General features: G+C 46.4%; 1 protein-coding gene across 1 annotated transcript; it reads right to left on the bottom strand.

Moving 5' to 3' along the window:
• Positions 1 to 6,505: 6,505 nt before the first annotated feature.
• On the bottom strand, positions 6,506 to 10,057 carry LOC113589016 (zinc finger protein 703-like). The gene is made up of 2 exons (XM_027028460.2): positions 9,341 to 10,057; positions 6,506 to 8,739 (listed from the first exon to the last, which is right to left on the bottom strand). Exons 1-2 carry the CDS (start codon positions 9,602 to 9,604, stop codon positions 7,234 to 7,236), a joined length of 1,770 nt encoding a protein of 589 aa, XP_026884261.2. The 5' UTR covers positions 9,605 to 10,057; the 3' UTR covers positions 6,506 to 7,233.
• Between the last annotated feature and the right edge of the window lie 972 nt (positions 10,058 to 11,029).

The raw sequence follows: 11,029 nt of genomic DNA on the forward strand, positions 1-11,029 counted from the left end.
AGTTCCCTTCAGCTGGATCTCGGGGTAATTTTTAGATCACAAACCTCTCATTTTAGAACAGAGCCTGAAGTGCTATGTGATTTGTGTGTGTGTGTGTGTGTGTGTAATGGTTCGAACATGTGAGTGCATGTAAAGCAGGTCTGCTGTCACACATGAGAGCATGTAAAGAGCTAGACATTCATGACTAATATTTTTAAAAACATATTTGAAAGGGCCTCTAAGATTTTGTGATTTGTCGAATGGTTTCGTTAAGTAGCTGTTTCTGCATGTGGGGGCATAAGTACCATTGCTGTGCGTGCGCGCACTCTCTCGCTGGGAGCACCAGGGGCTTTCATGTCATGTTGGGCTGCCCACGTCCATTAGTTTGACAGGCAGTAGCGCAGTATGACTGGTGAGGAGGTTGGACGATGGTGGGGGGGGGGGGGGTCCGGGGAAGGTGGGGGGTAAGGCCTCAGGGTCATTAATCATGGCCTCTGACATGTGGAGGCAGGGGCCATGGCCCCCCTGCACATACAGCTGGGCCACACCGCCGGCACAGGTGATGGATGCCCTGAGAGCTTCTGTTGCTCTTGCTTTCCTTCTTCTGCTCATTCTTTTAGGGACCATTCATTCTTTCATTCCATCATCCATCCATCTCCATCAGTTGTCTGTCCAATCTATGACTCCATCCATCCATCCATCCATCCATTTCATCAAATGATCACCTTAAATCACATTTGTTCTCATTTTTGTTGTTCATCGGCACCTTCATGCATCAAATTATTTTTGCAAAAAGCAAGCACCAATAATATATTTTGCTAAATTCTTTGACACCTCCTAACTTCAGGAACTTCAGGAACACTTCAGCCACTCCCATTCACAGGATCTCTCTTTGATTTTCTCACTTCCATATGTCACTTCCTCCAGATGAGCTCTGCCTGATTCCCTCTTCATTTTCAAATTTAAGGACATTGGGAATTAGTTTTAGCTGGAAGCTTCGGTGAGTTATTTGTGTTCCAAGCAAGTGATAAGAGTCAGAATGAGAAAGAAGAAATGAGTCCTGGGAGGATGTTAAAAACCCATCTCAGAATAGAAGATCCTCAATCGTCCTACGAAATATAGCTGCATCTGAAGATAATAAATCTTTTTGTTTGGTGTCATTTCTTATCTTGGACATTTTGGGTACTCTGAAAAAAAAAGCATTATTTTTATCCAAAAACCATATGTTACTTTCATTAGCACACAGAGTCACCAAATGACTTTTCCCTCTGGGCAGAACAACTTATATGTGATAAACAGGAGTGTGGTTGTTATACAGTTTCTCAAATTTGGCATCTTACTGACCCATCAGCTGACCCAAGTGGCAATAATTGGCTATTTCTGTGGAACACATTAATAGATCCAGTGGAGTCAAGAGCACAAGAAAGAATATATGGGGCTTTGAATGGCAAGAAAGGTCTTTGAAAGAAAAATGTAACTCTGAAATGTGAATGCAATTCCTATTTCTCTCCTTGCTTTTTTTTCCTGCTTCACAAGAGGCTGCCTACTGCGAGCCTTTCCATAGCCTGATAGAATCGGACACTTCCATTTGTACTAGCTATGAGGTCAAAAGGCTGAAGTAACCTGAGAGAGATGGACAGGACTAGTGATGTAAGATTTTTAGTGTTGTTTCAAGTGTGTTATAGTAATATCCATAACTCTATTAGTACTAGAATGTTTTTAGAGCTAACTATTGTGAAAAAGTCATCTACATAATTAGAAAAAATAGAGATGAAAATTAGTTGTTTTTATGAATGACTGCCATTTAAAAAACTGTCTAGATAGAAGCAGTGAAGGGTGACTATCACATAAATGGCAACTATATACCCCCAAAAGGATATGCAGAATATATGAACTACTTTGTGTGACATTGGCAGGTGCTCATACAACAGCATTCATTAACATTTATTTTGTGCATTGGACATTTATTTTATCATTTGAACTGATGGAACTATATAGTTTACTTATATAGGATATAGTTTCCTCAAGGGCAAATTCACACATAATTTCTCTCTCTCTCTCTCTCTCTCTCTCTCTCTGTTCTTTTCTGTTATTTTACTGCAATGTGCTCGACCCCACCTTCCTGCTGTTCAGACCACAGCAGTGCCACACACACACAGGGCCTGCCATAAATCAATGGACAGGATCGTGTCTGCCAGTCAGACTAAACAAGAGCATTTGTGCTGCTTTGCACTCAGTCATTAATCATCTTGACAGTTTGAAAAACACATTTCCCCTTTAATGACTGTATTTGGAGAATCACGTCTGCTTCCTCTCTCTGCACCGCTACTGCTCTTTTTCTCTGAAAGGGGCTCTTTCCTTACCAAAGTGTGTGTGTGTGTGTGTGTGTGTGTGTGTGAGAGAGAGAGAGAGAGAGAGAGAGAGAGAGAGAGAGAGAGAGAAGGCAGAGCATCTCATGTTCTAATAAATTGCTGACAGCAAGGTAAATGTTATGCAAACCAGTGATTAGTCTTTTTTTTTTAAAATAAAAACAATAATCACCTTTACCGTAATTGTGTTATATAAGGTTAATTTTATAACATAAGGCTTTATAAGTGTCATATGCTAAGAAGAACACCAATATATAATTATCCAGTAAACATAACTTGTGATTAGAAGTCATTGAACGATGGTTTGTATTGGTCTAACCTGTATAATTTGATGCTGGGGCACTAATGTAATAATTCATCAGAGAAGAAAAACAATAAAATAGCCTACATTTCCTCGAAGAGGAACAAAGATATGTGTAAATGAGATGACTGATGAATGACCTCTCAGGGCTATGAGAGGTTGTTTTTGGTTTGGGTCATCATGAGCATCTGGGCTCGGTTTTGTCCGTGAACGGGCGAATAAACCATGTGGAATATTCGAACCAGACTGTGAGTTGAGCCCGGTCACCCACGCGTGTGGCTTACAGACTTACCCGGCCCCGCTCCGCCATCCTCTGCCAAGGCACGTTTCTCCATAAGCATCTTGTTCGTGATGCATGCGATCTGACAAGGCGGCGTTCGTTCCTTCAGAGCGAACGCTGATCAGAACCAGCTGGGGCCCTGCATATTAGTGGTTCGCCATAATTGCCACTGCCCTTTCGTAGACCGCCGAACCCGGTCTGTCTTCACTAGTGCGTGTCAGAAGACAGCCAGAGGGAAACTGGAGACCTATGGAGGGAGCTGCCTTTACGTCAAAAGTACAAGACAGGTTAATTTACTGTGGGATTTGGGCAGTTCACCACAAAATACAGTAATAGACTGAGATGGTCTGAAAGGACTTGTTTGAGCAAAGGTTTGTTGGCGTAGTTTAATGGGAGCCTCGAGTTTGGTTGGTTGTAAGTGATATCTACTGCATTTTGCTTCTCCTTCAGTGTATGAGTGGGAGTAACTGGCTGTTCCCAGCATCGCTAAAAAAATGAAACACATCTGTAAACATTTCCATATTCAAGCCACTTTAAAGAGAGACATGAGAAGTAGGCAAACCCACACATCTTAGAGAGGATTGTCTGTGAAAATCACAACCCGATGAAAAAGCAAGGAGGTACTGACAGATCTTGGTGTGCAGCCCTGCAAAGCTGTTTCCTTAAGGTGCTGGAGGCATTATTAAATATTGGTAAGATCCTTTGCAGCGTGCCCAGATCTGAATCCAGACTAAGAAACGCCCTGGGATCGTGCTGCCTCCACACTCTGTCATCATTAATCACTGGCCCTTGTCAGGTGTCCGCCCAGCGTTAGCCACCAACACCACCATCCTGCTTTACCCGCGCTGTGGGGGAAGGGCGATATATGTGTTCCCTGCCTCTTGCTTCTGTGTGTACATATGTGTGTATCTCCACATTGTGCACGTTGTCTGGGTACGAACGGCCATTTCTGAGCAAAGCTACTCCTGGAGACATATTGGTGCATAAGGCAGGCCTTTCTCAGCTCCAGAGATCAGCTCCAGCCTGGTCTGACTCGCTTGTTCGAGGCCCTGCAGCGACGTATCTCTCCTCGGTGCGAGCAGCAGGGTTGACAGAAATAGAGTGTGGGTGTTGATTCCTGCCAGGGCTAGGAGCTGGGGAAGAGAGAGACGGATGGAGTGATTGATGAGAAGCGAAAGAGGAAGAAAGGGAAGATGGATCGGATGACAGCGTGATGGACGAGTTACGGCGAAATGGAAAATGGCACCGCTATTCATCTCTCCCTCGAGAGCAGCACTATGCGCTTGAAATTTCATCTACTGCACCTTTTATTCATTTAGAACAGACAGTCCTTGCTGGTCATGTCATTTCAGCTGAGATTTGTCCTCTTAGCTCAGTGATACTTAAATGAAAACTTCTAAGTAGCAATTCCAAAAAGAAAGGAGCACATTTGGACATAGATAAGGGCTGAATTAAAAAAAAAAAAAAGTAGCTGGCAACAGAAATAGTAGTAATGCAGATGTTACATTTACCACGCTATGACCCTTCTTTTATCTGAGTTACCACAGGGCTTTGGAAAATGCCCAGAGAGGCTGATCACTGTCTGTGCAACATCCCATTCGCCCAGGCGACCGTGACCTCTTGGCAACATGACCCACATGCTCGGATCTGTTCCCCCGCTCACTGTCACAAAAGCGTGATTCGCACAATGTTGGGGGAAGGCGAGCTGGGGGTGACCTCTCTGATTACGTGCCCGGAAGTTGGCGGATACTCTGTACCTTCCTGCACTGATGGAAGATTCTGTGGCCAATTGCACTGAGTACAGGGTGGCCTCTGAGAACGTTCTGGGAGTTTTGATGGAAACATAACCGGAGTGTGAGCCCAAGGGGAATGCTGCACCATAACCATGCGAGCTAACTGTCAGTGTATGAGTGACAGTACACAGATACAGTGCTGTCAGCTTCCGTCGCGCTCCATGGCAAGGCCGTGGGATGCTATTGTTGCCAATCAAACTAGCAAGGTGAACTGTGCCAATGGTATGCTATGGCCTAAAACCGCTGTTCCAGAATCAGCCAGAATAATCTCAAGAATTTCCTTCCCTGCCATGTGATGAGCACTGGCATTGACCCCGGGTCCGACACTGAGACCTGTTGTCAATCAACCTGACAAGATACACTACTCTGGTTTCTGTCTGCCCTTGATGGCTGGTTTTGCATTCCAAATCAAATTCCTCACCCATTATGGGCCACACAGCAACCCTGACCCCGTGCTGGCAGCTAAAGGTGCAGAGAGTCATCGTGCGATGAAGAAGCCAGAAGGCATGGACATGCCCAAGCAGGAGCACACACAGTTCCCCCTACGGCTTCCCAAAGGCCAGACAACTTCTTTCAGGGAATATAGGTGGTTTATGCCGCAGCATTAATCTGTTAATTATGAAAGTGTGATTTATAGGGGCAAAATGACTCAGTGTAATTAAATTTAATTGAACTGTCCGCGGCACAGTACTCCTCAAGGATTAATTACTGCATGCACGAGAGAATATACGGAGGAAAAGTAAAAAAAAAAACAAAAAAAAAACCACAGAAGAATGGAAACCGTAATAGCACTCTGGGAGCGATAACCTTTAAGCGAAACGTTTGCATAACTATAACCCAAGTCCTGATGTATCAATTGACATCTGGTGTCACGCTGCTGGAAGAGGGATACAAAAAAAGAGCTTGGAAAGCAAAGCGGAGGCCCGGCGAGGCGGCTCGGGGGTCCCCCGGGTCGTCATTACACGCGCCGCATGCAGGCCCCCCGTCGCAGCACGGCGCCTCGGGCCGTGCTGAGGAAGCACTCTGTGCAGGAAGCAGCAGCACAGACCCACAGATCCAGCGGCATGCCAGGCCGCTCGCGGCGGCATCCCGGCTCCGTAGGATCTGCAGTGGAACGCTGCACGTCAATCACCCACGCAGCTGAGCGGAGCAGGGAGTAAACCACACAGGGATGGGCACACCACTCCTCGAACACAGCAGGGCGCGTGCCCGTGGGCAGCCAGCCAGCCAGCCTGGTGACCCACTGGTCCCACGTGCTGTTTTTAAAACGTCCATGAAAAAAGGTTCTATGAACATAAATAACAATCAAATTAGTTTTTAATATTCTGATTAATTACACTGTAAATAAAAGGTGTGTGTAATTATATAGAAATCTTATTTTTTTACTGTACACTTTCAGTGTCCAGTTCAATGCTCTTGTTTTGGTGAAGTCCAAACTGTAGCACTCACTTACTGAGTCAAGATGGACAACTCATTGCAGAGGCAAAGATGACTTGGTCTACTGGATCGATACTGCACTTCCTGACAAACTCCAGAGACCTACATTATAATGACAGGCCCGGCCCAATCTAAAACAAAGCTGATAACAATTCACTATCGCTCACAATCGTTTTAAGGTTCAAAAGGCTTTCCCCACAATAATGTTTTCTCTCTCCTAGTACATTTTAAATAAAAGCATAGAACAGTAAAGGGGTAAGCAGCAGAAATATAGATTAGAAAATTAGGCTACCATGGGACTTTGGTTTAAAATGACACTGAGAAGATAAAGAAGTACAAAGGCATGTAGTTTAAATATAACCATTTCATTTATTTAACAAAATTATAACTCCAAAGTTGGACAGCACTGCCATCTCTGTTTTTTTTCTTGCCTTTTTTCATTGAAACAGCACCTTTACCACCTTAGCAATCTCGACACATTACAAAAAAATATTACAGCTCTTTATACCATTTACTTGTAAGCTGTTAAAAAAAAAAAAAAAAAAAAAAAAAAAAAAAAAAGCATTAAGAAACGACTTTGACATGCACAACCATACTGCACAGACGAGAGAAACAGAGAAAAGAACATTTGCTTCATGAAACAAAAAGAAAGGCGAAGCTTCGCACCATGTGTGCAAATCTCAGGCAGGATGACGAAGAGAAAATAATGATGGAATGAGCGGATGTACTCCGGCTTTGTAAAAGAAAACGATTAAGCGTGTTGCGTTTTCGGATTATAAAGTGGAAAACCAAAGCGCTTGTTTAAAAATAAATACAACTGTGTTTTAAACCTGTGCTGGCGCATCAGTCTCATAAACTGTTTCAAGCTTGCATGCATCCTGCATACCCGTGGCCTTGGCTATAAGGGAGTCTCGTTTCCCTCATCGTCCGTTTCCCGCCTTCTCTCCCAGCGCGGGGCGGCTGGGGCCCACGCACAGTGTCCAGCGGCCAGCGTCGGCCGCAGCAGTTACGCGAGCGTCCTGCCTGCTCTGGCTGCTGAAGGACGCTGCATCGCGGAAGGCCCGGGACGGGGCCTCACTGGTAGCCGAGAGCCGAGGCGGATCCCAGTCTCTGGCTGTAGAGGGCGTAATGGGAGTAGTAGGGTGCCGAGGCCGGTAAGGAGTGCATGGGCAGGGAGGGGGTTGCAGGGAGGTGCATTTTGCTGTAGGGGTGGTAGCGCGCCAGCCCCAGGCTAGGGGGCGCTCTGAGGGAGAAGGGGGCCGGGCTGCTCTGGCCGGGCAGGTGGAGGTGGCACGAGGCCGCGGCGGCCGCGGCCGCAGCAGAGGACGAGGAGGGGGGGTACGCTGACAAGAGCTTGCCGTCCACACCCGGCAGGGAGGTGTGCGTGCGCAGGTGGGCCAAGAGCTCCTCCGAGGTGCCGAAGCGCTTGTCGCAGGGCCCGGTGGCCGAGACCCAGTTACAGGCGTGTGGCAGGGGCTCGTTGGGCACCATGAAGCCATATGTGTAGAGGGGGTGTGACAATGAGGGCGTGACACTGGAGGACAGGGAGCTCTGGTGGATTGAGTGGAGCGGGTGGGCAGGGTACACCAACGGGAAGCCAGACTTCAGCGAAGAGGAGGGGTCATGGACGCATGAGCTGCAGCTGCTGCCGCCTAGATGCGGTGCATTTGGGTAGCTTAAACAGTACGGATCCCTGCACAAGCCTTGCATGAACGACGGGGGAGATGCCCCCGTCAGAGGGCTGGAGCTGGGGTGCTTTCCTACGCCGGCACCCCCGAGACTGGACTTGGTAGGGTCCAAGCCAGGAACGAACTGACCAGGGTACCCTGCGTAAGTGCCCACTATCGACCCATGATAGCCCATACCAGAAGACGGGAGCGGGAACATGGGGTGACTGGATTTGAAGGGGGAAATGGAAACGGGCACGAGTCCTCCGGGCTGGGCCGTGTGCGAGTCCACCTTGCCCTCGTTACTGGGGCTACAGTCCGAGCTGCCACTGCTGGAGTTGGCGCTCGCCCTAGCATGGCTCGAGTTGGCTAGCTGCGGACTGTCCAGGCCAACCTTGCTCAGCTCAGCCTCCTTCTTCAGATTGCTGCTGCTGTCCAAGCTCGCAGTATCCGTGGGTTTGGGTTCCCCGCTCCCGGCCTGCGAATGGCCAGTCTGGCGTGCCGGGCCAGGGGACAGAGCCTGCCTGTGTGTCTGCGGTGGTGAGCTCCCTCTGGAGCTTGGAGACAGGGTATGAGGAGGGTGGGACTGACAACCCTGCGTGCTATTGCTGGCATTACCTCCGCCCATGGGAAGACAAAAGCCAGGCTTGTTAGTGCTGCTGTTGGTGTTGCTACCATCCCGCTGGCTGTCTGGGCCGATTTTCGAATAGGGCTTAAAGCTGGACTTGTCATCGTGGGAGGGCCGCTGCTCCCCGAGTTTCAGGGCTGCGGAGGAGGTACGAGCTGAGGAGTCTTTGTCGCTGAGCCCGCTGGAAGTGATCGAGGCCAGCTTGGAAGAGGAAGGGGGATCTGTCTTACCTATCTGAGAACAGGTCTGAGCCAACAGGGCCAGGGGGCTCTTCTTAGCATCCAGCTGTAAGGGTAATGGAAAGGAATTATTTCTCCCTCTCAGGAGAAAAGCTACTACAAATGGTGATATATATATATATATATATATATTTTACAATCCTCACACTGAAAGTGGGAAAGGCGGATAAATTATCCACATTCTAGATGCCCGTAATACTACCTTAGTTAGCGATATTTTTGAATTTGACTAATTTTTTTAGATTACAAAAATATATAGGACCCAAATCAAAATCAGAATTCCATGTGTATATAATATACATTAAATAATTCAGATTATACTTTAAGGTAGTTAAAAATTAAAGTAGACGGTAAAACAATTTATCCTATTAATGGGTTAACTCCGAGGGTAATTATTCCCCCCTTCCGTCTGTGTTTTAGAAAACAGCTGCAGAGAAGAGAAGAGAAACTCATTTCCAGACAAGTTCGCTGACACCCCCCCCGAATTATATATAAATATAAATAATATAATTTTTAAAAAATATATATTTTTCCCCCCCCACACAAAGTTTTACAATGGAGCCTTGCTTAAATCACGAAAACCAGGGCCAGCGCACTGCCTAAAGAATAGCGACGAGTATGTCGTGACGGGTAGATAAAACGATTACCTCGATGCTCACAGGGGCTGATGTCAGGGGCTGAAGATACTCCGGGTGAAGCAAGTGGCCGGAATGTGCGGTTAACATCTTGAGAATTTTAACAGGAAGTCTCTTTGCCTGACGGAGGGGATCCGATGGTTTTAACGAAGTTGCCGACAGGTTCTTAATCCCAGTAACCTTTGTTAAAGCGAAGTTACGGTGTTCTTTAGCGGGCCGTTGGGACGTCGGGCTTCGTAAACTGTGAACTGTAGATCCACCAGGAGTAATTTTCATTTGACGCGAGGCTCAACCGGGATAGGTCCGGCACGAAGTGCGCAGGATCAAACACGACACATTTGTCCAAAACTCAATGACTTTGTTTTACGTCCTTGCGCATAGCACTTTTCTTTTTTTATAATCCACAACACAAATGTCCTGGTAGCCGCCCTATTTCCAGATGAGAAAAAAAAAAATCGATCTTTTACGGTCGACGGAGAATTATTCCAGTGCCATTCATAGTTCCGTCCCAGGGTCTGTCTTCCTCTCCGATCCGAAGTCGTCCGACCATCCACGCAAACAAACGCGTCTACGGAAAATGTAAAAGCGCGTATTTTGAGATGCTCCTGTATAAGAGGTAAAGTTATGAGGGTAGCGGAAAAGAAATCCACACAAGAAAAGGGGCTACAAAGGCAACACGACACGAACGCGCTCCAGCCGTCGCTTCGCAGCCCTCCGACACTCGCTCCGTCTCATCTAGTCTCCGGTACTTCAAGTAACTAAAACGCAAGGAGGACCTTCCGAGCACGCAAGCCGGCGGCCAATGGGCGTTGGCTGCATGGGTAATGAGAAGGTATGAACCAATTAGGGAGGGGTTATCTTGTCCGACCCGCCCAACAGTCCTTTGTCACATTCCTATTCATTACGGCGTGAGCGTGACAACGGACCTTTAAATGGCATCATATTAGATTCTCAGCTCATTTGTGTTTGATAAAAGAGATCTTACCTCCTTCACATTCCGCCGTTTTCACAGACATCAATTTCATAAGGTTGCCAGTTTAGAGTGACAGACAGAGGGCGCTTGGTGCAGAAAATGACTACACAATTCTCCTAAACAAACAGCAAAGGACCCAACTCTTCAGTCCGTGGGTTAAATTGTCCTATAAATGTAAAACCAACATATGGAAACCAATAATCTGTTATATTTAGGACCATAAATTAAGCCTAAATGTTTACGGTGCAAAAATCGGGCTAGAGCAAGATCCTGTTTTGAACTCACGTTACTAAATTCGTCAGGAGCAATTCCTAGGCATTTTAAAAATACTTGTGGTTCACCGACATTCTTACTAACGTGTTTTCAACCAGTATAATCAGGGGTGATGGTAACTTTTGCTTTACCCTTATATGAACCCTCAACATTTTTGTCAAAGGCCTTCCCTGAAGTCGGCTGCACACTAGACAAAAAGAGGACCAAAAACAAGAGGACCCTATAGTACTGTCTATAAATATGGAATGTTAATAACTTTATTGCCTTGCTGCTCGACACTAATCTGGCAGTGAGCTAATTTTTGTTAACCTAATTATACAATGAATTGGTTAAAGTGCTTAAAAATTATGCCTGACAAGAGCTATTAATGGCAGCCTGAAATAGCCCAAGTTTCAGAGGCGTTAAAGCCTGAATCCTTTAACCATCTGAAATAACCGAGAAATGTATTATTCTCC

This window comes from Electrophorus electricus, chromosome 17 (genome assembly GCF_013358815.1).
Source record: "Electrophorus electricus isolate fEleEle1 chromosome 17, fEleEle1.pri, whole genome shotgun sequence".
Taxonomy (NCBI): Eukaryota; Metazoa; Chordata; class Actinopteri; order Gymnotiformes; family Gymnotidae; genus Electrophorus; species Electrophorus electricus.

Bases quoted from the DNA above. Each gene is read 5' to 3' on its own strand.
- LOC113589016 (XM_027028460.2), bottom strand. From the start codon at position 9,604: ATGAAAATTACTCCTGGTGGATCTACAGTTCACAGTTTACGAAGCCCG. The intron at 8,740-9,340 runs GTAATCGTTTTA...TTACCCTTACAG, and splicing joins CAGCCCCTGTGAGCATCGAG to CTGGATGCTAAGAAGAGCCC.